The 27,757-nt window shown below is 40.2% G+C and overlaps 1 protein-coding gene across 1 annotated transcript; it reads right to left on the bottom strand.

Moving 5' to 3' along the window:
- Nucleotides 1-532: 532 nt before the first annotated feature.
- plekhf2 (pleckstrin homology and FYVE domain containing 2) lies at nucleotides 533-26,380 on the bottom strand. Its single transcript, XM_022762061.1, has 2 exons — nucleotides 26,270-26,380; nucleotides 533-1,278 (listed from the first exon to the last, which is right to left on the bottom strand). The coding sequence occupies exon 2, from the start codon at nucleotides 1,265-1,267 to the stop codon at nucleotides 533-535; it is 735 nt and encodes a 244-aa protein (XP_022617782.1). The 5' UTR covers nucleotides 1,268-1,278; nucleotides 26,270-26,380.
- Between the last annotated feature and the right edge of the window lie 1,377 nt (nucleotides 26,381-27,757).

Raw genomic sequence — 27,757 nt, 5'->3', positions numbered from 1 at the left:
GAAGGATAGAGGAGATAAAAAGGTTAGAGCCCAAACATTTGCTTTTTCCCTGCAGAAATTAAGAGCAGTCACCTCGTGTAGTTCATGGACAGAAAATTAAAAATAATGAGAATAAATGAGTCTTGGGGGGGGGAATTGACGAGGATGAAATTAACTTAAGAGGAGGAGAGGGGGGAGGGAAGCTTCTCATTAGCACCATTGTGTTCTGTAGTGACTAATTGCTGCCTAATTAAGAGTCAAGAGAGGAGGGCGGACTGAGCAGAGTGGAGGCGATGAGCAGACTTTTCCCTCACAGTTCTGCCGGTCACCTGTTCATTCCACATTTCATTGATTAATCACCGTGTTTATCCCTGCTGGAATCAGAGGAGGAAATAAAATTATTTGGTTTGTAGACGAGACTCCGGCTGAATTCATGAATTAATCCTTGAGCGCGATTCGACGATCAGGGAGGAGAAAGAAACGAGGAAGAATCAGAGCGGTTTCCTCCTCGGCGAGGGGACGGGACAGGCCGCCGGGAGGAACGGTTCGTTCCTCAGTCACTGCTGTCGTCTTCGTCCTCGTCGTCCGACAGGTTGTTGAACTTTGACCCCGGCCGGCTGATGGAGTCTGACCGCGGCGCGAGGCTCCCCGACGTCAGCTGCACGTAGCAGTATTCGCAGACTCGGACGGGTTTGGACGACTGGCTGGGCAGGAGGTACTTCTTCTCCGAGCATGGCCCGCACACCACGAAGCCACACTTCCTGCAGTGGTGGCGGCGGCTCACGGGCGTGAACTTCACCTTCTGGCAGCGCATGCACACCGCCGCCTCCGAGTCGGGCACCCAGACGGCGGCGTGCTCTCCGGTGGGAGCCTTGCCGCTTTTCTGTAGCAAGTCTCCCACACATTTCCCTATGTGGTTCATCCACTCCGACTTCTCGGTGGCGGTGGCGGCGTAGACGGCGAAGGACTTGGTGGGCGTCTTGATGAGCCAGCCGTTGCGCAAGTCGCCCTCGTCCGGCACCGTGTCGATGGTGACGCTCTCCAGCGGGATGATGTGCTGCTTGTTGTACTTCTTCTTCTGAATGACGATGTTGCCGTAGACCAGGATGTCGTTGAAGAGGAAGAACTGCCGCGCCTTCGGCTTCTTGCGGCAGAGTTTGGTGAGGACGCCCTCGCCGATCAGCACGCGGCCCGGGATGGCCAGCGGCTGGCCCGCCGCCCCAAAGCAGCCCTCCACCACCGCGATCCGCTTGGAATTGGCCTCGCTGTTCGCAAGCCGGTCCACCATCTTCACCTCACCTGAAGCAAAGAAGAGAGAGAGAGAGGGAGAGAGGTTTAATCATCGGCTCTCAGACTTTCTGTGAATGCTCCTCCGTCCCAGAGCAATTTAATTTAATTTAATTCTCATCAACCATTAATGACACCGGAGAAACTCGTCAGTGCGATAGTTAAATTACATTATGTGGAACTGGATGTTTCTTCATCATGAATCCGACTCCGTGGACACGATATCTCAGTAACGCCTTGCAGGGACGAGGTCAAACTGATTAGATTTTGGTGGCTAAAGGCTAAAGGTCAAGGGTCAAAGTCACGATGACCTCACAAAACATGATTTTCGCCCTGTGAACGCGATATCTCCAGAACTCCTAAAAGGGAATCCCTTCAAATTTTGGCACAAACATTCACCTGAACACCCATCACTCAAGACTTCACTCAGCAGTTATGACGAAATTTCACACAAATGGTGAATATTTTCTGTGACTCTGGATAAACAGGGATGTAACCTGGAACTAGTCTGAGTGGCGGAGGGATACGACCACGAGGAGGCGATTTCTAGTTCCATGTGTAACGGCTCGAAGCCCGTCCAGTTTGAGACAGTGTTCAACTGTAATTCATTCATTTCATAATTCAGCTTTAAAATGCAACAGAGGTGAGAGAGAAACATTTCTTTATGAGTGGTGTATTTTACATATTTCACACAGCCGTTGATAATTAACCAGGTTATTGAGTAAAGCAGGATTCTCCGGTGTCAGCTAAATACTTTAAATTTAAACACAAGGTGATGTGTTTTTTTTTTAACTTTCTACTTTTATTTTGAAACCTAAAATGAGTCACAGTCCTATTCACTGCTGAGTGTTATATCCTGGGAATAAAAACAAATAAAACCGATCAATGAAACTCGTTTAGCTGCAACACTTTCCCCCCCTCTTCCCACAACATCTTGGTTGTGGGAAGAGACTCTTGTTCTTTCCCATGATGCATCTCTTCTTTCACCAGAAACTACCACAGCTGTCCGAGGTCAGTGATATTCTCATTTTTAAATGTAAAAACCCCCGTCACGTCATGTGCTGTCTGGGCGCCACATGATCTGATTTTACAGAACACATCTGTGCGGTTCAGACCGATCACATTGATTAGAAAACGTCTGATCTTTATCACATGTAGCTTCATATTCAACTGAAACTAAATGAGTTTAACAGAATTTCTTATTTCTCTTGTCATTTGGGACCAAAGAGAAAATGAATACCTTTCACAGTTTATGATATTATATTATATATTGCGACATGATTCACAGCCGTTTCTCCAACTAAAATCTAAATCAATCTCCTGGATTTTCTTTGACATTCAAAGTTGGATGGCAAATAATTTCCTTCAGCTTGACAGGAACAGAACTGAAGTAAATTATCTTTGGTCCTATCTTTAGTAACTGATTATTTTATGAACTCGTACGGTGATTAAACTTCACAGGTGCACTTCGTAAATCAAGAAATTAGTTATTAAGCTGTATAATTAGGGCTGCAACTAGTAATCATTTCATTATCAATTAAATGGCTCATTATTTTTTGTCAATTAATCAATTCATTGTGTAGTGTATAAAATGTCAGAAGGTAGATTTTTCTTATTTAAACTTGATAATAATAATGTAATTTGAAAAATATCCGCTGCAGTCTGACTTCCTGCCACGACGCCGTCCCCTGGAGTGAAATGTCAACAAGACAACATGGCTGCCACTTCCAATATTACTACAACTCTTTTACGGTTTTCCGAGCCCTCATTCAGTACACAACAGTACTGATCATTTCCCTCAGATGAACAGCATCAGAACTGAAGTAAATTATCTTCGGTCCGTCCGAGTCCAGAAAGTCACATGCTGGGTTGTCGTCTTCGGTTCTGATCTCTGTCTCTGTTTTATCAGTTAAGACCCATTTCCAAACTATTTCATCCCCCTGTATTTATCCCTTCCCCAGTCTCCATTAACCCGCCTGCAGATGGTCCTGATTGCTTTCAGGGCTCTTAATGGTCCGTCCCCGTCTTCCATCACAGACCTTATTCACTGGCACTCAGCTCCAAGGTCTTAGATCCGACAACAAATCTTTCTCGTCTGTCCCACGGTCACGACTACGACTAAACAGGTTACGGAGCTTTTGCAGTTGCTGCCTCATGATTGTGGAGCCATTTACTGTTAAGATATTGGATGTGCTGCCTCCATCTCTGTTTTTAAACCTAAAAACACATTTCATTCTCTGGCCTTTTTGGGCCACACTTTTCTATTCTGTATCTGTCCCCTGCAGTTTATTGTTGTTGTTGTTGTTGTTGATGGGTTTCTCTCTTGTTGTGTCTGACCAACAGTGAGTTTTTTGACATTTTATAAACAAAACGATTCACTCATTAATTGAGAAAATAATCAGAACTTTACTTAATAGTGGAAATATGAAAATAATTGTTACTTGTGGCCGTAGACAAAGTATTATTTGTGCATGCAATGGGATATTCTCTGTATCTTTTCTTAGAAACAGCTAATGATTAGCGGTCCAAACATTTCTTACTCCAACCTGAACTACAGATTTAAAAGCTAATTGAAAGAACGGCTCTGGAGGGGAAAAAAAAAACAAAAAAAACTGACCACACAAACAACATGTGCAATGTGGAGAATGAACAGCTTCCTTCAGTGTTAATTTGGACTGCAAGGTCAGTACATCTCAGATTCCTCAACATTCACCAGGCTTTTATAAACTGGCACGTGGAATCTGAAAATAAAGGTTTCAGTCTCAAAGACTCCAGAGAGAGAGCGGGAGAGCGGGAGAGAGCAAGCACCAGCTCTGCCGCGACCCAGATGCCCCACCTCCCCTTCGGCTTTTCTTACAGCATGACAGTGGAGGTCAAAGTTCACTGACGATATAGATGGAAGGGTGCTGGGGGTCTCTGGCGAGCCTCGAGGCTCAAGCGCAGAGCCGTGACCTCAGAGAGATGCTCAGATCACGTCCACTGCGAAATACATAAACCGAGATCAGAGAGAACACAAGTCAGATGAGCTTCTATCTCTTGACTTGTTGTGAATATGGTTCACAGCGTTGTTCTGCGTTCCTGATGCTTTCCGCTTTCTTCCCTAATGGACGCTGCTGCTGCTGCTGCTGTTGTTTTCAAACTTAAATGGAGTGGGCCTCGAAATACTGCAGACTAACTAACACAGCACCACCAGGAGCAGGAAACATCACCGCAGTCAAAGCAACAGCTGAACACTGTCAGTTTAAAAGAGGTTCTGTTTATTATAGGACTGTTCTACTGGATTGCAGCAGTGTATAGTCAGTACTTTATGTGTTCAGTTATTTATTTCCACTTGACATGTTGTTATTGTCATTCTCACTAGAATATTACAGGTTTTGTTTTGCACCATTGTTGATTGTTTTTTCTTTTCACTGATGTTGTTTCCTCATGTCATTGTTTTTTTTGTTTTTTTATTGAATTGAAGTGAATAACAGAAGATTTAAAAACAGTTTTAGTGGATTTATTTATAATGATTCATGAAATGACAATGTGAAAACAGTCTGTGGGAGTGATGAACCTGCAGAGAATCATCAGCTGAATCAGCTCCACTCGGCTTTACAGAGCTTTATAGTGAGTTTCAGCTCATTGTTTATCCGTCTGGACGGTCAGTACTTTGCTGTTCGGGTTCAGTCTCTCCGCTCTCATAGCCAACAGCTGTTTACAAGAGAAACATCTGTAAAAAGACACTGTCCTCTACCTTCTCAAAACACCAGCTGGAGAACCAGGCTGAGAAGTTGTGGCAAGTTTTTTCTCACAATAAACAAGTTACTGTTTTGACTTTCATCTACGAGCACTTGTTTGTTTGTCAGTGGGTGGACTGCACTTACACAAAGAAAACAAAGTGTAGGTGTGACTACCCTTTTGGTTTGCTGCCCCTTTTTTTTTCCTTTTTAAAAACCACAGAGCTAGAAACGATGCTAATTAACCAGGATGCCAGTGCAGCCTGGGCCGGGCTCCCCAGTGATCTGCACACTAATGACCCCGAGAGTGAGCCGCTGCTGCTGAAAGCCCTGGAGAGGACAGGGGGGCTCGCTGACACGTCAGCCCTGTTAGCGAGGGCTCGCTGCCCACTGCTGAGGGAACTGGGCGACCAGCTCCCATCAGCAGACAGACAAGGGGTCTGGAGAGAGAGAGAGAGAGGGAGCGGCATGAATACAGGCTGGAGGCTCCCGACCCAGTAATCAAAACGAGAGAGAGAGAGAGAGAGGGACGAAACAGACTGAAAATACAAGAGGAGAAACACAATGAGCTTTCTTCACCGTGCAGCGACGAATGAGAGTGATGAGCTTCATGAGCGAACAGAGGACGACTGGGAGGAAGAAAAGAACGAAGGCAAAATTACGGCTGCACAGTTAATCCAAATATAAATCGCAATATGTGCCAAGTGCAATTTCCAACAACACTGTTAGCACCATAAGTGTTGTGGTGCCTCGGCCTACGAATCATATTCTCCAGACGTAAAGGGAACATGTTTGTTTGGTACAAGACCAACAACAATTACATCATCGTCATTTTAATATTTTTTTCAGTGAAAATGGAAAACAACTATTCCAACTGAAACCTGCCAAAAAATAATCGCAATATGATTTTTTTTTTTGCATATCGTTAGCATCCTGGATAATCCAATACATCCAATTAATTAATTAAATAGCATTTTATTATCTCATTCTATGGTCAAACTTCACAGGTGCACTTTGTAGATCAAAACCCATCAGCTGATCAGGTGCAGATTACGGCTAATAGCAACAACTTCTAATTTGTTATTAAACTATGTAATAGGGGCTGCAATTAACAATCATTTTCATTATCAATTCAGTCTGCAAAATGTCAGATAATAATGAAAGGTCCAATACAACTAAAAGTCCAGAACCCAACGATTTCAATTTAAAATGTTGTAAATCAAAAGGAAAACGGTTTGAAAAACAACTTAAACTGTTGATCTATATCAATATACAATATGACACTGTGATGATGTGGTGGATTTTTCTCACTTAAACTTGATAATGTCAAAATATCAGCAGCACGTTGACTTCCTGCCTCGACACCTCATTCAGTAAGTGTGAACTATGACTAACGGCCTGCAGTTACACATGATTGTTTGCCCTTTTTTGCTCAGACCATCGAATTCTACTGAAAAGAAGAAGAAATTTCAGGGACGGAGGAGATAGAGTCTGCTGACACAAGGCTGTGTGAGAGGACCGATTTTCCAACCTCACAGACGTTAAACAGCACCTGCCAAGGTAAACTCGAGACTCTAGATACATTTTCTGTTTGATAATAAGAGCTGGTCATAACTTTTGCTGCCCAATTTGCAGGAAAGCGGATGGTGCTTGTTGTTATGGATACTAAGGATTTTCAGGAGAATTTGCAGCACCATATAACGATAACTACTAAAGATATAATTAATTTGATAAATGCAAAATGGAGGCAATCTTCACAGCTGGTCGTACAGGTAAATGTCCTCAGTGAGTGTCTGATAGTGGAGAAGAACTTCACTATCTATTCGTACTACGTTGTCAGAAGGTGTCAGTTTCCCACCATGGGGACAGACTGGGTTTGTCAGCCAGCTGGAGAGTGGCAGACTGGACCTCTTTGTGCCAGTATCACCCTCTGTAGAGCTAACACAGCTAACACAGCTAACACAGCTAACACAGCTGCTGTGACACCTGAAACACATCCGTCATCCAGCTGTTGCCTCCTGGACTGACAGATGTAGCCTCAACTGAGCCAGGTCAGGTCAAAAACAATTTCACACACTTTAACATCAGATTAGTCTTGGACAGGTTGCCATGGTTAAGGGCTTGAAGCACTGTAGATAACAGAAACAGGAAGGTCTTTTGCGTAATTTAAAATATTTAATAAAAATAAAAAGTTCTCCAGTTTAATCTTAGTTTAGTTGTGTTGGGTTTTACAGTAATTGTTGATTTCCAGTAGTTTCCCTGACACACTTGCCTCATTAAAAAGTATTTATTCATTATCCTTTTGTTATTGAAAACTTTACTCCTCGTAAAGTTTAATTGTTGTTATTTCTGCATGTTCAGCCGGAGATACCTGTCCAAAATGGCAGCGTAAAGAAGATTATAGAAATAAATTTACTGGAATTATTTAATTGGAAGTGTACCAATTAAACACCGTCTATTTTACCTATATGTGCTGCCAAATGAAAGAGTTCTATCCAGGAAATGATCAAAAAATTACCAGAAATTTACACATCAGGTAAAGTATATAACTATAATTATCATTATCTATAATTTTCTGATTTATCAGGTACTTATTTAGTCTATAATATGTCAGAAAATAGTAGAAAAGTTCAAGGTAACATCTTAAAATGACTTATTTTGTTCAACTTACAGTCCTAAACGCAAATCTATTCAATGTACAATGATATGAAACAGACAAAAGAAGCTGGAATGAGGCAATATGGATTGAAAAATGACATCGTTCATCAATATAAAAAGTGCTTTTGATCAATATATCAATGAACTGACTCTTGATTTCAGCTGCAATCACAAGGTGCTTTAAAAAAGTACCTTGGATTGTTCAGGTAATGTCAGGATTAGACTTTAATTCCTCTCTGGGAGCTGCTCTCAACGAGATCATTGATTCGCTTCAACAAATCTCATGGATTTACATTTCCATACTCTAAATATTCAGTTGCTTTAATTCCGCTACAAGTGGCACAACACAACCACCCTGAGTCCATCCTGTACAGATGATAAGCAGGTGCTGCTGGGTGAGGATCACACGGAGAAAAGGGCAGAAAATGAAGAGGCTATTTCTGCACACAGGTAGTTTTGGAAATGCTCAGCTGGAGTTTGGTCATGTTGAATGTCAATGTGATCCAGGCCTCTGGTTCTGCTACCTTGGGTTCCAGGAACAGCAGTGGCTCTAGATAAGCCCAATGATTAATTAATTAGGACCGATGCCTTCTCTCTCAGCTTACAAAAAGGTGCAGCCATTTACTGCCAGGACTGAATCAGATTAAAGCTTCCCCAAAAAGCAAGGAAATCCTCTGGTAATAAAGTACTTTGTTCTCCACAACAGGCAGGGCAAGGATTTCAGACAACAGGGGGCACAGGGCACAAGAAGGCTTTTGTCTGGGGCGACGAAATACCGAATGCCCTGTACAGCAAGTCAAAAAGACAAAAACAAACAAACATTAACCTGACTCAGTAAAAGCTGGTTCCACCTTTGTGACTCTATTCCTTCAGGTGCAAAGCTTTTGTGAAGATAAATTAATTTCCCATAAGCAACTGAACAAAAAAAAAAACTAAGCTGGTTTTTTCAGATACTGGGACAAAATGTTTCTCCAAGAATCATTTGGCTGCAGATTCTAGGAAACCGCAACCAAGAGGCATTAAAGCGCCGTGCAGACTTTTTCTTGTACTGTAAAGTGGGGGATTTATAGTATAGCACATGCAGGGGGTTACGGTGTTGTTTCAGAACCTACACACACAGCTGAGCAATAAGCTGAATTTATAGTCCACATCAGGGGTTAATACGCAGGGACCTGTGGTGTAGGTTTTGATTTATAGCCTAGTGTTGGATTTCACCAGTTGGCATCACCTCTGTTAGAAAACATGTGTTGTATATGATCAGGCTGTGTCGAGCTTCACATTCCCCACAGTATCTGTGTTTACACTCTTACATTTACTTTGTGATATAGGGAATAAGAGACGACAGCCATGATTGTATAGGGAGGCGGTTTGTAGTGTAATTTCTTTCGTCTTAGGCCACGTCCACACTACTACGTTTTCATTTAAAACGATCGCGTAAAATCAAACAAAATACTACGAATGAGGAAGAGCAAAGACAACAGGGTCAGTAACGCTTGTATTTCGTTATCCATGTTGCTTTCCCCACTGGTAGTCGAAGCTGATGAGACCCAAACAGGGAGCGACCGACATCGTTTCCAAAGGTCTCAAGTTTCTGCGCGACCAGACTGCAACGTAACCCGGTAGTTTGCAAGCTGAAATGGGTCCAGCAGCGTTTCCAAAAGACTCCGTTTTTTGGGGCTCGAAACGTAGGAAAAGAAATACTTTACCTCTCAACAAACTCAACCGCCATTTGAAAAATCACAGCTCTTGTATCTCTGTCATGTCGAGGAGGTACACGTCTGCTAGAACCAGAGCTGCCATGGATACAGCATATAGCCTCTTAACGCACAAATACAAATCCAGCTCTCGGCTACAGAGAGACCACGTGGGGACCGCCACGACAGAGATAGTTCAGCTTGAGCTGCTTGTGTTTTCTCCCATGAGTTTCCAATGCTGTTGGATTTATTTGAGAGTGAAGACAACATTAGGGAACATATGGAGAAAATCCAGTAACTCAGTCCTCCAGACTCCCATCCATGAAAAAATCTGTGAACAGTCCATGTAGGGTGTATACATGGGTATCCACGCAGAGCTTTGCTCATCATGTACGATAAAACCATCTAGTAGAAATCCAACACTGAAATATAAATCACAGCCTGTCCACAGCAAGTTAACCCCCCAGTATGAACTCAACTCGACACCTGTTCAATCTAAAATTCAGCGTTAAGAGAAACCGTTTTCCCATGTTATCATTTTTTTCATGAAAAGATTTTGAAAAAAATATTTTGTTCTGGATGAATCTTGCAGAATACACCCTGGGATTACACAGCTAATGCCATTAATCATGTGTAATCATATATCACAGACCTGTTTCAACGCTATTTAAAAATAATAATTAATAACAGGAGGGGCAGATCAATCGGCCACCTGATCAGGAAAGTTTTGTGAGAGAATTGTGAATCTGTGACTCTGCCTATAAACAAAAAGGGGATCTGGGGGTTTTCATATCTCCAACATGGCCGACAGCTAAACCTCCAGCATCGCCACACTGGGAGGCCTGGGGCAGCGAGGGAAGTGGTGAGTCATCCCAGCTAAATGGAGAGAGTGACGATGACAAAGGCAGGGAGTGAAGAGAGACAGAGAGAGTTTCTGTGGGCTGTAAACAGCAGCCGCAAACACAAGGACGCCCATTTACCCCGAGGGGGTAATGTGAGGGCAGATGCTGTCGAGGATGAGGCAGTGTCAGTTTCTGTGCTTAAGCTGCCGCTCTCGACTTACAAGGTAAATAAGCAACATGGTGTAGAAAACGAACTGCAGAGTTTATAAAAGGTTAAGAGTCAAGTTGATCCAGTCCACAACGTGGACCTGTGGAAAACTCACCAGATCCTGACCTGCATAAATGAATTCTCAAAAAACAGAGAGACCGGATCGAGCACAGTCAGACCCGAGGATAATTAGACCAGATTCAAAATGCAGTTGACCTGAAAGAGACCCTGTGACCACGCCGACACCAGCAGCAGCATGATGCACTATGAATACACAAGCAGCCGCGGCCAAAATAAGCCGCACTGCAATAATAATGTTCTATAAATGAATGTAAAGTAATAGAATCTAATTATAAAACATATTATTTTATATGCTTTAAGGACTAATTTTAGATTTATATAACTGAAAGTAGTGTTTTCACCTCCTGCACAAACAGTTGAAACACAGAGCTTAGCACCCAGAGAGCTAAGTTTAAAGCTCCATCCAGTGTAAAGGTCTCTGTCCATGTGTAGTGTGATTATAGATCAGGTCTAGGTTCTGTAATACTGTGAAAGTATCAAAGCCTCAGTCCACAGAGAAATGCACACAACCTGTATTCAGAAACTGAGCCTTAAAACCAGCCGTCAGGACTTCTGGAACTTTGTGATGTCACAACAAAGCAGTCACCAAGCCCCGCCCACCTGGACCCACCATCCAAACCTTGCAGGATTTGGTTTCTCTGAATGTTTTTAACCTGAAATGTGCTTTATTTTTATTGGATCACTCAGAAAACAGTCAGCCAATCAGAAGAGAGGCTCAGAGCCTCCTCTCTTCTGATTGGCTCACCGACTTGTTGTTACTAGAGCTGCAGAGAGAAGCCTGAGAGAGGAGATGCAAAACTACACTGAGATGGTATTTTGCCTGCTAAAAACAGGTGTTCCCTGAATAACTGCTTCAGTGTGAAAGCAGTATAGAGGAGTCTTATTATTAAATTACACACACAGTCTGACTGAAGCAAAGCAGGACAGTCCTTGGTAACAGAGATCCTCCTTCAAATCAGCTCCTGGCCGACCTGAACATGCCACCGTGCCGCAACACGTCAACAACATCCTGTCAGCCTACACACGAGATTACACAGCCGCAGAATGAGTATGAACACAGATAAAGGGATTGGAGGTTAATCTGGTGTGAAAGAGGATGGTGTGAAAACTGAGCCAATATCCCGGAAAATGATTTTAACACTCCACCCCCACCCCCCCCACCCCACCCCAAAAAAAAACAGATTGCTGTGCCTTCACACAACAAATAAAAAGTCTGAAAATAGAAAAGTCTGCTTAACTTGCATGAGAAAATGTGTAATTACCAAGAATGGAGAAAGTATTAGTGCAAAAATTAGGATTACCAACACAAATCTTACGTTCATGCATTAAAAACAGCTCAATATTTATTGTTGAAGACCTTATGTGCACCCTATGTCTGTGTACTTTGGTCATTTAGTCAATACAACAACAGTTCTTGTCATTTCTCCAGGTTCTGATTGACTTTTAGAAAACCAGTGATGAACCCTTTCTCCTATAGACCAGCACACAGTATTTCATTTACCTCTGTGTGGCTGGAAGCTAACAGTAATCTCCCACACTGGATGAGAAAATGACACATGGCTTCCCTGCTTAAATCTTTAATTAAACAGGATGTAATATGACCAAATTTCATGTCACCACTTTAACCTGACGGGAAGGTTCAATTAGAGGATTTCAACAGTCAAGCCGATCTGGGAACGTCTGTGAAACACATGAGTATGACAGGAGAGACCATGTTAAGTACTCAGTGTGTTATTACCTGTAATTGAAGTATCTGGATAAATGAGATTAATCTACACGGATGTAGATTAATCTCATTCAGGGAAACTTCTCTCCCATGTGGAACGACTTGAATAAACCACTTGGTTATTATGTCTCGTCATGAGAACGCACTTCAGTGATATCTCAAGATAATTATCACAGGAAAATAACGTTTGATATCTCAAGAAAGGAATGTGATTCAATCAGTATCTCTGTTTAATGATAATAACAACATGGGAGCTTTTCCTGACTTACTTATTTTGTTGACTACCTAAGGCAAATCTGTCTCTCCCTAATGTATTTTTATGGTTTTATGGTATAATTTTGATTCTGTTTTATTGTCCAGATGACTGAACTCTTTATTTTCATGGTTTTATTGATTTTTACAGATCACCTTCCTTTGGTTTATTTGCTCTATAATACTAAGATACTTTAATTAGTATTTCTGATTTGCTTGTTTTAACTCTGTTGCCTTACATGTCCTCCATATCTTTATAACGGGGGTTTAGAGAAGTGCTCTATAAATACAGATTATTATCATTATAGATCTGGATTATTTTTGTCCTAATATTATGGTGAAACTACAAATATTTGGGTTATTTTAAAATATAGCCAGGGAGCAGAGAAGCTGCAGGAAAAGTTTCTATGGATGTTTGGCTTTTATAAAAGTAGGTCATCATTGGAGTTAGAGCTGCAAGGATTAACTATCGACAAGCCAAATCTATAAAGAAGTTAACGTGCAACAATCAATTAATCCTTTCGGTCATTTTTCATTTGCTAGTTTGAGCTGTGGACTGATGGTCAGAGCTTAAAATAGATCACCTTCAGCTATTGGAAATTTTAACAGGCATTTTTCACTATTTTCTGACATAATCAATGATAAAAATAATCGTTAGTTGCAGTCCTCAATCAAAGCTTTGTTACTAATCAGATTTTCACTTTAATTTAGGTCAAAAGGTTCCTCAACTAGGACCTCCCAGCAGAATGAGGAATCATATAATTATGATGTTATTTCCTTCCTGTCATACTTAAAGTCTGGAGTTAGAAAGGGAGGACAGTTAATGTCATATCTGATAACAAAATTATATTTCCGGACACATGACTGACGAAGGGCTTTTCCCTTGCACAACTCGAACCTTTAAAGACCTGCTGCCGTCCTCTCTCAGACAGGCCACTGGTATGCAGCAACAGTGCAAACAATTTTTTCTCAGCTCATCACAACAGCCTCCGATCACATAAACACTGCGCTCGACGGGTCTCAGGGGAAAAAGACAAGGCATGTACAGCAGATTAAACACCACAGTGATCTGGGGGGGCAGCTGCAGAGTAATAACAGACCAAACCTCATCATAAGGGAAAGTCCAGCTGCACTCAAAGACATCAGTTTCTGCAGAATACTCCATATTTTTCCCCATTTTGAAATATAAGGCTTGTGTTTGCAATATAGGCTGTTGAAGGGAATAATTACCACCTCAGTTACAATACCTAAATGGTCCCATTAAGAGTGAGAAAAACTGCCCAAAACAAACATGTTCCAAAAAGATATTATACAAATACTTGCATACATAGACTGTCATTAATTATACGACCAGACAAAGCTCTTAAGGCTTCGTTTTTAGCTCCTGGAGCTTCGGACAAGAGCAGCTGACCTACACAGTCATTTCCAGCAGTTGCTTCCTCCTGACCTCAGCTGTCTTCAAGTGCTGACCAGCGCAGTGATTAAACGCCTTCCCTTTTAAGGTCACACACTGACATCAGCAGAGATGTGACTTCCAGGAGACACAAGGAAACTTTCAAAGTAAAAGTTTTTAAAGTGGAGTAATTATTACATCAACATTTAACCACAGAGATGCATCTAATATTGATTAATTCACTTATTTTTGATGTTTTCATTCAAAGTGGTTTAGAAGTGAGGCAACTTGTGGTTCAGTGTCTTGCCCGAGGACACTTCGGCAGGCAGACAGGAGCAGCTGGGGATCAAACCAACAACCCTGCAATCTGTGGACAACCCACTCTACCACCTGAGCCACAGCCACGCCAAAAAAAACAATAATGCTAATATACTGATAAGCATAGTATAGGGCTAAAACTGATGATTTATTTCTTTTAATCATTTATTTTCAAAATGAAAAATGCACATCAACAGTTCCCAGAGTCCAAGGTGACGTTTGTGAATGTTCTGTTCAAAGTTTTTTAATTTACATTGATAAAAAAAGCTGAAACCAGAGTGTTTCAGTCCTTTAGCAAGAATTTCGCGACTGTCAAATAATTAATTGATTAGCAAAAAAATTATCAAATAACTTTCTGTCAGTCAACCATTCATTTCAACTCTATCACATTTCATCCGCTTCTGTTTTATTCTGTCTCTTGCTGGTTACACAGACCTCTGTTCGGGCAAATACAGAAGTCAATCAAACCTTTGTTTGTTGCCAAAATGTTTCGCAGGCTGGCATCACCTCACCGCCAACAGGAGATGATGAAAACGTCTTCATGCCTTAGGTGACTTGCAGATTTTTAAAAAATGAAATGCAGTCAAACTGACGGTGCTTTGGACTTTATCACTGATGAAGCTTGAGAATTAAAATGCTGGGTGTTTGGAGGAATAACGAGCCAAATGATAGTGATTGCTGAGATTTAGTTTGGCCTGTGAAAGCTGCAGCCCGTGCTGAAACTCATTGAGTTTGTCAGCAGGCAGGCAGGTTTTAATCAGTCACCCATACAGGTTCAAACAGATGAAGTGTAGGAGGCAGGGTATCTTGCAAACTAATTAGTTCAGTACACGTTCAAACACGCAGAGGAGAAGAAAGAAGACTGAAATCTTTCAGATGCTGATACAGCACGTCTTCTCATGCTATTAAGTCTCTGCAAACACACTGCAACTTCAATCAGTGTTTCCGGCTCATAGGATATACTTGGGCAGGCAGACCAAATACACTGACTGGAGGTGTAAAGATTATCTGATATAAAACCCAATGCAAGAGTCGGAGATGCATCAATACACAATAACAGACCTGACCTAAATTCAGCTTTAAGTTTGGCAAGAAATAATGTTTCTAAGCAGGTGTTCATTCAAGCCACAAGGCCCAACATCAGTAGTCTGCAGATCATAAACATACTGGTGACAACGCAGAGCTTTCTGCTAATTTAGGAAGAACGTGTGGGCGCTGATGTTTTAGTTACTGTCATCAGCAACCAACCTGAGGTGAGCGACACCAGAGCAGCAACTAACTCTTCCCAAACACCTCCTGGTTAAAGGCAATAACTGAAGCCACGTGCTTGGTTTAAACCAGCGGTTCTCAAGGGGTCCTAGACAGGGTTCCTGGGGGGTTCCCATGAGTACTTTCTGTAATAAAAAAAGCAGGAATCCTATCAGATGAGGGTCCGTGGTCTAATCTGTGTCAGTTTAAGGGTCCTTGAGGTGAAAAAGTTTGAGAACCACTGGTTTAACATACCGAATTCTGATGGATGACGATGACCTGTAAACAGTATTTTATTAAAACATTCATCCTCCTTGTGGACTGCTGCTGTTGATGAAGTTAAAAAGGTATTTCCAATTCAACACTTGAAATGAAAAATTGAGGAAATGTCAATGTTTATTTTTTTTACCCAAATGTTTAATTCATAACTAAAAATATAAAATCTCACTGAATCTGAGCTGAAATGATGTCACTCAACAGCTCATACTGACCGCTGCTATCTTTACATGTTTACATTTCATACATCACTTCCAACATTCATCAGATTTCATTCAATTTATGTGAACAACTTGGCCTCTCAGATACCAGGCAGTAATTACTAATATTAATAATTAATAGTTATTTTTCTTTTCTTTTCCATTAAAACTGCAGGGTGTTGTGATTTTCACAACTGATAAATCTGCCAGTTTTTTGCTTAACTAATTGTTAACATTCATTGCTTGTTTTGTCCACTTGACAGTCACACTCTTCATTTTCGAGAAGCTGGAATCAGATAACGACATTTTAGCTTGAAAAATGACTCATTATGATCAATCGATTATCAGAATTATTGCCAAATTTCAGCTTTACACTACAGCCAGACGTTTGAACAGTCTGAGCTTCAGTGAGAGTTTTACCATCACATGACTCAGACTACACGCTCACAGAAGAATTCAAAGTTCAAGAAATGAGTGTAAAAAATCCATCCATATAAACCAAGACTTTCACTTTCACACTAAAGTAGGCTAATTGGCTGATAAATGTGTCAGAGAGCAGGAAATTATGAGACTGTAACCTTTCCAACTGCAGAGGTTTCCTGGTCTGTGGTTTCACACACGCATACACACGCACGCGAACACACACACACACACACACTAACAACCTCAAGTGGCTCGGCGCGTAGTGGCGTTCCAAAACGAGACTGACAGGATGGCGTTTCTGAGGAATTTGCTCTGAACAGGCCTCCATCTGTTTCCCTCATTCTGCTGCACTCGTGTGTGCAGCAGCTCAACCTTTGAGCCTTTCCACTGCAAATAAACCCAACAGGTAGCGCAGAGCCGTGACCTAAGTTTCTGGCTCTCGTTTTCGTATTTTCCAATCCCGGGAGCTGGTTAAAGTCACGGTGAATCTGCGCGCACTGTGAGAACAAATATTTTTAAATCACGTCAGATCAATTCTTCAAGCCGACTCGCCCTCACTCAATCCAAACACCTCGTGGCTACAAATTCACTCCTGAAGAAGTCACAACCAGAAAGTTGATTAACTCGCTCCGTGTTTTTGTTTTAACGGCTGCAACGAGTAATTACTTTTCTACTTTCCATCTATTCAGAAATAATGAAAAATGCTCATCCTAAGGACCCAGAGCCCGGAGGTGTCTTTAAATTGCTTATTTAATCTGACTTGCAGTCCAATAAACACTGTCCGATCTGTGCCTCATTTTCTGCTCAATGCAGGAAAGTTAGTGAAGATTTTTCCTGATTCTCCGACAAAATTACTCGCTACTTTCCTAAAATAGTAAACTGAATATCCTGTTGGCCTAATTACATCCAATGGACAAATTACATCCAATGGACAAATGATAAATCAATTCCTCGAGAAAATAACTGCCAGATGAATCTATAATGTAAAAAGTCATTAGTTGCAGCTCTAAATAAAACTTTACAATGTGTGCAGATGTTTAGAATAAAACAAATCACATTTTAGCTTCAGTATGAAAGTGAATTGGAAATAATTACATCAGCTGAGGATACACAATATTATGAAAGATGTTTAAACTTACAAAACCTAAGCTGTTGACTCGGTTTAAACTACAAAAAAAGTCTTTAAAGGCTAAATATATACAGGCTGAGAGCTACTTACTTTGTTATGTCATGTCCTCAAAATGAGCAATTTTGCAGACTGTTGGTTTTCATCTCCTTGCCCATGTTTATAATTGGGTTGGTTGCTGCTCTGCGCTATGACGAGGACGTTCACAATCAGTTTTGACAAAATAATTTACAGGAGAATAGGGTTTCAGGCAGGACACAGACCGGTGTCAAATCTGCTTGAAATCACCTGGGGAGGTAAAGATCACAGGCAGCCTCTGCCTCACTTCTGCACATTTGGTTCTTTTTGAATTATTTAAAGTTTAGAAATATGATGTTTTTTGTACATTATTCACTGTGAGAAATAATATTCTCCCTGCGGCTTCTAAGTGATGCAAGTACTGCTTACACTCAGATTGCAGCATCAAATTTCACATGCAGGAAATTGCAGATAAATTTGCAACCCCTATAAAGCATCAACATGGCACTTTTTGTTTTGATGACTGAACCCTGTAAAAGTGAGATATTTACCGCATTACATATTTATCTCATGTCGCAAATCACAGCTTGCATATTAGAAATTTAGTAACAGGCCTGAAGAGGAGTAACAAATTACAAGAGCAACAAAACAGAGCTGCTCAGTATCGCTTAGAAAAGCCTTGATGAAATGGCTTTAAGAAAGGATTTATCTAATCAGGTCAATAATGTAGACTCACTCGACTGTGATAAAAGCCTCTGGAAAGATCTAATCTGGACAGACAAGGGGAAACTTTGTCATTGAACAGAGCAACAAACTGATCTTCAATACAGAAATAATCATAGCAAACGGAGCACATACAGTATATGAAGTGTGGTGTTGATCCTGTGCTTTCCCCTTAAACATAAAGGAGAAATTTCAAGACCTAAAAACAGTAATAATAAAAAAAATATATGAAATGGATGAAATGGATCTGTGTTTCAAAGTTCAGAGAAGAGATAATTCAGAAAATCAATTAATCATTAAAAGTGATTTTTCAAGCAGGGAAAACAGCGGTGGACATTTTCACTGTTTCTGTTTGATAGATGAATTAATAGAGAAAAGCAGCAGATAAATCAATGAGGAAAATAACCATTATTTACAGCCCTAGTTCATTCAGTTGTTATGTAAATCATGGAAGACTAAATCAGCAATAATCCATGTTGACGATTATATGATTCACTAAAACATCCAGGGTTTAATACTTTCACTAAATCTTTATTTTAACGTCTGTTTTCTTTCCATAACTTTCCTTATTCCCCCTTTTAAAAAAGGAAGCACCAATAATAAAAAAAAAATCTGATTGGAGAAGCAGATTTTAAACAGTGCAGCTCTTCAGGAGCAGCGGATCCACTGACAAGCTCCTGCTGTCCAATCAAACAATTCAAAATATCCCAAAATGAAACACCTGCTCACCTGGTCTAGACGAGGAAGTATGTCAGGCTGCTGGCTGCTTGTAATCTGGGACTTGGTAAGTGAACTTCACTTGTGTACTTAAAATGATCCTGGATTCGTTTTGGCTGAACCGCAACAGCAGGGACAGGCCTATAAACGCTAATGTCGCTGACTGGCTGAGTGATGAAGTTACACCATTGGTTAGCTGAATACTGTGTGACTCAGTGATAAGGTTTAACCATTGGTCGGCCAGTCAAGTGTTGGGAGTTTCTCCAATTGGTTGCTGCGCTTTCATAATGATTTGGCTAGAACAGGCAGCGTTGCTAACTTAGCAGCTAACAACAGATCTAGGGACTTTCCCTAGAAGAGAGTCACCAGTCGGGTCTGCAAGGTGGGCAACACCCACTACCTCAAAAACTCAGGTATACTGACACAACACAACACGCCCACCTCCAACCTCTCAGCAGTAGCAGAATAGTGTCTGAATCCTCCTTCCCCAACACCTATCCAACAGCGTAATGAGGTGGGCGAAGCGTCCGATAATTTCTGTCACTTTCCGAAAAAAATTATGCCAACTACGTGGAAGCTGAGGTGTGAAAGTTTTTCACACCTCAGCTTCTGTCACTTTTCCCTTGCACAAAGGAGAGCACCATTATGAATGTCTTCCAGGGAAGACCGTCATAGCTGAACATTTATCATGTCTCGCCCTTCTCTATGACAACAGACTTTCACCTTCCCTTTTCAAGCCACAACTAGACACACACTTCCCTGCATAACTGAAGGTCTTTAAAATAACTTGACCTACTTATTATTTCTTTGTGCCTCCTATAAACGGACAAATATACTACTTCTGGAGTCTTTACGGCATTATAAACGAAGCTACTTCTTTTTTTATGTATTCATTTAATGCTAAAAAGCTTTTCAGAGTCAGGCTGTAACGTTGGCCGAGTAATCAGAACGCATGTTATTAATGTCTGGAAGGAAATGAGCGCTGTGACCATCAGCAGGAACAGCACAGAGGAGACGACACAGACAGAAGTGTGAAACGCTCGGCAGAGGCCAGATGAGAAACAGAGTGAAACTGTGACTTACTATAAAACACTTTTAAATAAGTGTCCATGGTTAATAGTGAGTGTGGCCAGATATGAAAATGAGAAGTGTCTGTGCTGAAAGTGGATCCTGACTGCACATGCTGCTGTCCTTATAAGGTCTTACACTGTTACTCTGCTGTCCTCTCTGTCACGTGACTTATCCAACACTTATATTGGTTTTATAGTCAAAATCACATTCAAATGCATCAAACTGCAAAGTCCTAACAAGTGCAAAGACACATCAAAGACACTTTTATTAGAAATTGATTTCACAGCTGAGATTAATATTTGTCACGAGCAGCATTAGTTCCACTTCCTGATTGGACAAAACTAAGGCCGTCCCTGAGTTAGGATTTTCTGAGGTGACACTTAAAGCCAACGCATCGACTATCTTTCATTTTTATAACCACTAAACATGATAACTGATGTCTTTTCTTCGTTACACCTGATCTATTAGAAATATATGATTCACTCCCCTGCACATTACACACCAACAGACACAGGTCCTGCTAACTTGCCTTGTGCTGTCTGGTCTTCTTCTTTAAGCTCCAACGCTAATGAATCTCTCGTGTCTCTTCTTGGATTGACAGATCACTGGAGACTCTTCTACGGAGGAATAATCAGCCGATCGCAGCCTCAGCTTTTCATGCATCAGATCAATAGAGTTCTGGATCAGGAGCTCGCATCAAGCAGTTTGTGAAAGATGTTGTTTCACTGTCACTCACAACGATCAATATCAATCAATAATCAACATTTCAGCAGCTCAGCTCGTGTTCAGGTTGGAGCTACAGGTTGCCAACATTAATTAGGCTTCTTTAAATTAATAGTGGCCACTAAAATAAATGTAGTTTGCTGATCACAGATTTAAACTGAATCTTTCAGTTGTAGTTGATTATAAATGGTAAAATTATGTTTATTTATTTTAATTGGTTCCAATAATATTAACTTTAGAAATGAACGCAGCTGATATAAACACAAATGTTAAAGGAGGTCGACAGATTTTACACGTTTTACAGCTCAGACTCGGAGGTCTGTTTTCTCTATATAAGACAAAATACTACAAACAACAAACTCTACAATCGTGCTGTGGATTGTGGGAAATGTAGGCACCAGATTTTTTTTTTTTTTTTTACAAAGAAGAATATGTAGAATAAATAAAAAAAAGAAAAGAAGGTGATATCTGTAGTTCTGCTGCATCGCGTGTCATATGAAATGAGTGGAGTTAAATTTAGCTGCAAGGCTGTGGCTGTGGGTTTCCTGTTGTCAAACAGTATTTTTAATATATACAATGCATTTTCATCTGTTTCCTTACATCTGTTGTGTTACCCTGTTTCGGAGCATCTAACTTCCTGTGCACATTTGTTGGGTTACTGCTCTCAACACATGAGCCTCTGTCTGGAGGAGAGCGCTGGCTGTTGTTTCTATGATACCAACCGAACACACGTGAGCTATAGTCAGCCAGGCGCATCTCTTTATATGTAATATAAATAAATGGCACTTTTGCATTAAAAATACAATTATTTGACTTTTTTTCCCTCAATTAATCAAGGAAATCATTAACAGACTAATTGATTATGAAAACAATCATTAATTGCAGCCCTAGAGTATAGATAAGCGTACATATATTAGAGCTGCAATGATTAGTCAATCAACACAAAAATAAATTACAACTATTTTAATAATAATCGTATTTTTTTTCAGGCAAAAATGCCAAACATTTGATGGTTCGGGGTTTAAAATGTAGGAACTTGCTGCTTGTCTCATGTTAAATATTTTGGGGGCTTGGGCTGTCGGTGGGAAATAAAAAGACATTTCCTGAGGTCTTCATGGGCTCTAGGAATTTGTGATGCACGTCTCATTGTTTTCTGGTGTTACATATATCAAATGATGAATCTATTAATTGAAGAAAATTGCGGATAGATTACGCAATATTGAAATGAATAATTAGCTGCAGCCCTGTGTATCAGCAGTACCACCCATCTCCTCTCGCGGGTCAGCTCCGTTGCATCAAATCAAGCGCTCCATACTGTAATCTGTTTGTTTACCTGTGAGCTGCTTGATGTAGCGACGAGGAAATAACCTGCTCTTCTTATGCAGGTAATCTGCCTCTATTTATAAACAGACATACACTGGATTACGAGCTGGGTGCTGGATTACACAGGAAGCCACACCAGACATCCTGTGCTTGCAGAGTAACAGGATGGGGAGGACAGGAGGGGGTGGGGCGGGGGTAGTGGCAGGTGATAGCATTTAGTTGCTTTAACTCGGCCTCACCCTCGTCAGCTCAGGCAGAACTAGTTTTACCACGCTGAGACACAGAGAGGAGAGAGAGACGGCTCCGCTCACCGACCTGCTGACAGCGGGAAACCCAAGAGTGTCGTCCAACAGCTAACGCAGCCGATTAATGACAATGAACGGCTGATTACCTGCCCAGAGGCGTGTGCTGTAATTCACCAGTCGCTCCGGTCAGGCACTGGAAAATGGAAAGTGACAGTTTCTTCTCTGAGGAGTCAGTAACCGGAGGTTCCCTGTTAGTTCTTCATTTACATCTGACTAAGATGATGGTATTTCTCTCCCCCCCCAGCCTCCTGCTGTCAGTCCTCTGAGGAACTAAAATGTGAGACTACCCAAAAGACCAGCTGCTCTGCACATGACACTGTAGAAACTAGACATTTCTCTCAGTTTGAGGCATCAGCTTTAGGTTACGGACGGATATGCTGTCACACAGGGCTCGGTATCATTCACAGTGTTTCAAAAATGGGTGCCAGTTAGGACCGAAATTAATGAATATTAATTGACTAACCATTTATTCGAATATTGCAAACAATTTTGCTAAGCCGAAGGTGACATTGTCAAGAGTCCAAATATTCAGATATTCACCTTAAAAGCTGATCTCTTTTGACACGTTGAAATCGGTAAATATTTGACAGTTTTTCAGAATTTCTGATTAAATGATTCTCAAAATAGATGCTGAATATCAATCAACTGGTTTATGATAAGTAAGTTTTCACATTTCCACCTTCTGATACAAGACGCCACAAAGGAATCAGCGGGAATCCTGCAATTTGATTCGATTCTTTGGGTCAGAATTGGATTCAGGATCGATTCTCGATTCAAACCCAGATTCTCCACCGATTAGATAGAAATGTGTTTTGCAAAAAAAAAAAAGAAGTTGGTGTGTAACATTATGTCTCCAGCAGTGGATTAATTAATCAACAACACTTCAGTCAATTAATCAGAGTCAATATTCACTGGTCCGAGCACCTTGATTGAGGGTATTTGCTGTTTTTCTAAACTGTAAACTGAACATCTTTAGGTTGTGGACTGTTGGTCAGACAAAAACAAGACACTTGACGACGGCACCTCAGACTCGGAAGTTTTCATCAGCATTCACTTAAATCTTACATATTTAAAACTAATTGAAAGAATATTGTTATTCATCTATATTGAAAGGAATCTTTAGTTACAGCCCTATTAACACGATTCAGCTGGATTTCAAAAAATATTCAGGTTTGATTTTCAGGCACATAAAGTAGGGTGGTACTTCAGTCTCATTACCGAAAAGCTCACAGGTTTGATCCCAATTATGAGTGAAGTATCTGGTTGAAGAGTCTCTAAGCTGCTGCAAAGCTTAACACCAGGAACATCAACACAACCAGTGTAAATCGGTGTGAGTGCAGCAGATTCTCTACAAAAAGCTGTCAAGGTGAACATGATCTAATTACCCAACCCCAAACACTTCTAATACTCGACGGCACATCCGATAAAAACAAGATCCTATCTCAACCACTTCCTCTAAACTTTTTCCTCCTGCAGAGGAGCTCTGTGTAACACCACAACAATCTCATTAACTTTAAATAACAAATACACTCTCATGTTAAATCATGTTTCCACACAACAATCTCATTAAGTTTAAATAACAAACACATTCTCATGTTTAATCATGTTTTCTAATCTAATTCCAAAACTGTCATCCGTGTGTGTGTGTATATATATGAGTGTAGATGTAGAAGATGATGTTTTAGTCAAATAAAGTGTCTGTATTTCTATTCTACTTAAAGCTGTGGTTGTGGATCAGCTAGATAATAACAGGTGAGTTTCTTTGTGATGTTTGCCAACAGCTATTTCTGGTCATTTATCTACTAAAGTAAAATAAAACCACAAAGTTCAAGTTCCAGCTTGTGAAACTCTCCTGCCCTTCACACTTTCTCTTTACCACAGGTTTAGGGCTGCATTTTGTTTTCTACCACAATGATTTGGCAAGAATAATAAAAAATAAAAAAAACAGTGTACAAGGTTTTTTTTCTGGTCGTTCAACTACAGCTGCAAAAAACATTTATTTTAGTTTAGTTCATGAAATATCAAAAAATTATGAAAAATGCACGTCACAGTTTCTCAGAGTCCAAGGGAACATCTTGGAATTGCTTGTTTTGTTCGACCAACAGTTCAAAATTCACAAATGTTCAATTTAAAATGATATAAAGCAAGTAAAACCATGAAATACTCAATATGATATAAGCTGGGTTCAGTGAATATTGGATATTTTTGCAAATTAAATGAATTATTTCAGGATTAATTTGTTCGTTTTGAGAGAGAGACCAGAAGAGTAAAGCTGACACAACCAACTCATTTAATAATAAGCTCATTTACAGACAATTAATCTACAAATATTTCTGAAAATTGATTAGTCATTTAATAAAACTCAACATCAAGAGAATTCTTTTTCTAAAGTTGCTACAATCAATCAATTAGTCGATTAAATTTTATGGTTTTTATGGTGAGAGCTGCAACAATTAGTTAATTAATCAAATGAAAAATTATCAGGAAATATTTTTGTAAGAGAGTAATTGATCAATTTTGATAAATGGATAAAAGATTTGCTGTTTTCAGCTTCTCCAACGTTAAGACTTCCTGCTTTTCTGTGTTTATTATTATTGCAAATTAAATATTTTGGGGTTTTTGACTGTTGGTGGAACAAAACAAGACATTCTTAAGTCAGTTTACACTTGCAGAACTTGTGACAGGTATTTTTCATTTTATATCTTAAATTAATCAAGGAAATAATCAGGGGATTAATTAATAATAATATATAACTGTTTTGTCTCTGGGTTTTGGACTGTTGGTCAGGCGAAACAAAGCATCCAAACAGGTGAACTTTGGCTCTGGAAAACTGTGTTTTTTCACCATTTTCTATTATTTAATAGATTTAACAAACTCTCTATTAACTGATAAATATGTCAGGTTAAACAACAATTGAAATAATCAATAGTTGCAGCTATAAAAGATGTAAAACTGACTATGTGTTGTTTTGAAATCCAGTCCAAATGGCATCTTCTAATCAGGGTTTAAAATTCCTTCCTTAAACTAAGAAGCATGTTATTGGATGTAAATGGATAATAAGAATAATCCCACTATGGCAGACAGACTATGGCAGACATGTGAACTACCCTTGGCCTTGAAGGAACACCATCCTCTCACAGGAGAAGTCAAGTAAAAACAAAAGAGGATTTGGAGCAGTGTAATCCCAACTACAGACATGACTCAAGCAAAGACAGGACAAGGCGAACTTCCTCTTTTTTGTGGTAGAAAAAGTTTCACTAGCAGTCAGGATCACACACATTCACTTCTGTTACAACACAGCCCGGACCTCTCACTCATTATAGGCTACCGGTACGGTGGTGTACAGGTGGGTGGAGTAAGCCAGGCAAACCCAAACTTTGTACCACTTGGAAAAGTACTTCTGATTAATCATACATGAAGCTAAAGTTGTATGAGCCGAGGAACACTTGATAAATGGTGCGTTTCCAGTCGGTCCTGATCTGCCATACATAAATAATCCACAATGACTTTATCCCACAGGCTTAACACAGCCGACACCAGCGAGGCACGTAGGGTCACAATGACTTAATTCTCCCTTTACATTCACACTTTGTACCAATAAAACATCTGAAAGTTTCTTCTGTTGCACATCAGTGTTTTTAAGTTATCGCCCAAGTTTGGCAGACTGGTGTCAGTTGGCAGCGTTAGCACAGCTAGCACAGAAGTTAGCTTCCAAAACGCCGCTCATTTGTCTATACTTGTGCCGAAGCTAACTCAACTCTGCTAGCTTGTTATTGCCGCCACAAATGCTCGTCTATCTTATCTCACAGTTCACGATTTAAGGAAAGTCGAAAAAAAGGAAGGTTTTACTGCGCTAAGTTGAGCAGCTAGCGCCTGTTAGCATGAATGGGAAAAAGTAGCACCGACCCACGGAGCTAGTCAACAGAGACAACTTTTAAATCAGACAAAAAAGTACATACCCGACGGCAACTTTAACGGCGACTTGGAGCTGAGTTGTATTCCAGATAGAGTCAGTAAAGCAGCGCCTCCACCTCAGAAACCACCCGCTGTGTCCGCAGACACCGACAGCAGCTGGAAACTCTGCCGCTGCCCCGAAAATAAAACAACAACATGGCAGCGGAGCGACGCGCTGCGTTCACGGCACACGGCACGGTCGGAGAATAGATCAGAAGCGACAAACTCCTCAACAAATGTTCATCGAAAAGGCAACTCCTGATTCAAAATGTAACTTCTGCACTTAAGTATTTACATTTTAGGCTACTTAATACTTTTACTCCACCACATTTTTGACTACTTTACTTACTTTGCAGATTCAGATTTTGCAATCAAAAGCAGATATGATCAGAAAGAATTAACCAGTGGTTTCCAACCTTTCATGGTTTCTTTTAAATAATCAAGGTTTAAAGATGTAAATCTCACCAATATTCCAAAAAAAAACAAAAACAAATCAAAAATTGGAAAAAAGTCCAAAAAACTGAAAACAGAGTAGTGTATTTGACTTCTTTCTTTTTCCATTAGTCATATCACTGACTCCTACACAGTTCAAGATTTATGTTGTGAGCCTTCGGATGGGGCCCAACCACTGGACTACTAAAGCAGTAAAATGCTGCTTAAGCACTGATGACACAGTATGAATAATGCAATTTATCATATCAGTCACAAGGTCCAGTTTTCAGCCAAACAAGTGCTTCAAAGTATTTATACACACTGTTGCAAAATCATGCAAAGATCTAATAAACAGTCACCTTACTTATTTTTATCATTGCCCTCAATGGTCCACTACACTTTAAATCTATGACGACTGACAAATGATATCATTCTGTTGTATTACATTGTCATGCTGTCACTCTTATGATTAAGTACCACTATTGTGATGTGGTAATGACATTTCAGTCAGTGCTGGGTCAAACTTGATTCACAATCTTATAGCAATAACAATGAATTCCAAATTACTGTGTCAAACTGCTAACATAATTATTAGATATGAAGTTTTAATTTTGACTTAGTACATCACAACTTTGAGATACTTTTTATGCAGTTTCTTGTTTTGGTATTGGTCATTTTTTTTACCTAATGCTGATTAATTTATTGTCATAATTCAATCTTTTTAGATTTTTCTTTTATTTAAATTTTTACGTTACAACATGACACATTTAGTGACCCCCCCCCCCCTGGCTAAAATATTTAAAATAAACAGAAACAGACCAAGAGCTAGTACTCGCTATAGATTTTGTGTGATATCAGCTTTCAGTAAATCATACCTAAACAATTACTTTTATTCTGATGTCAAGTTGCTGAATGTCTTGTTTTGCTGGTGGAGTCTAGATTAATCAAATTTTACAAATCCTCACCATTCACCAATACAAAAATAGTGTCAGTAGAGTCAACTGCGTGGAACTTTATACTTACATATAATGATCGAAATGCTTGATTAAACTGACTCAACT

This window comes from Seriola dumerili, unplaced genomic scaffold (genome assembly GCF_002260705.1).
Source record: "Seriola dumerili isolate Sdu_G_001 unplaced genomic scaffold, Sdu_1.0 BDQW01000435.1, whole genome shotgun sequence".
NCBI lineage: Eukaryota > Metazoa > Chordata > Actinopteri > Carangiformes > Carangidae > Seriola > Seriola dumerili.
This window is presented reverse-complemented; position numbering and strand designations above follow the sequence as displayed.

What these genes read in the sequence shown, in the direction of transcription:
- plekhf2 (XM_022762061.1), bottom strand. Translation starts at nt 1,267, where the DNA reads ATGGTGGACCGGCTTGCGAACAGCGAGGCCAATTCCAAGCGGATCGCG.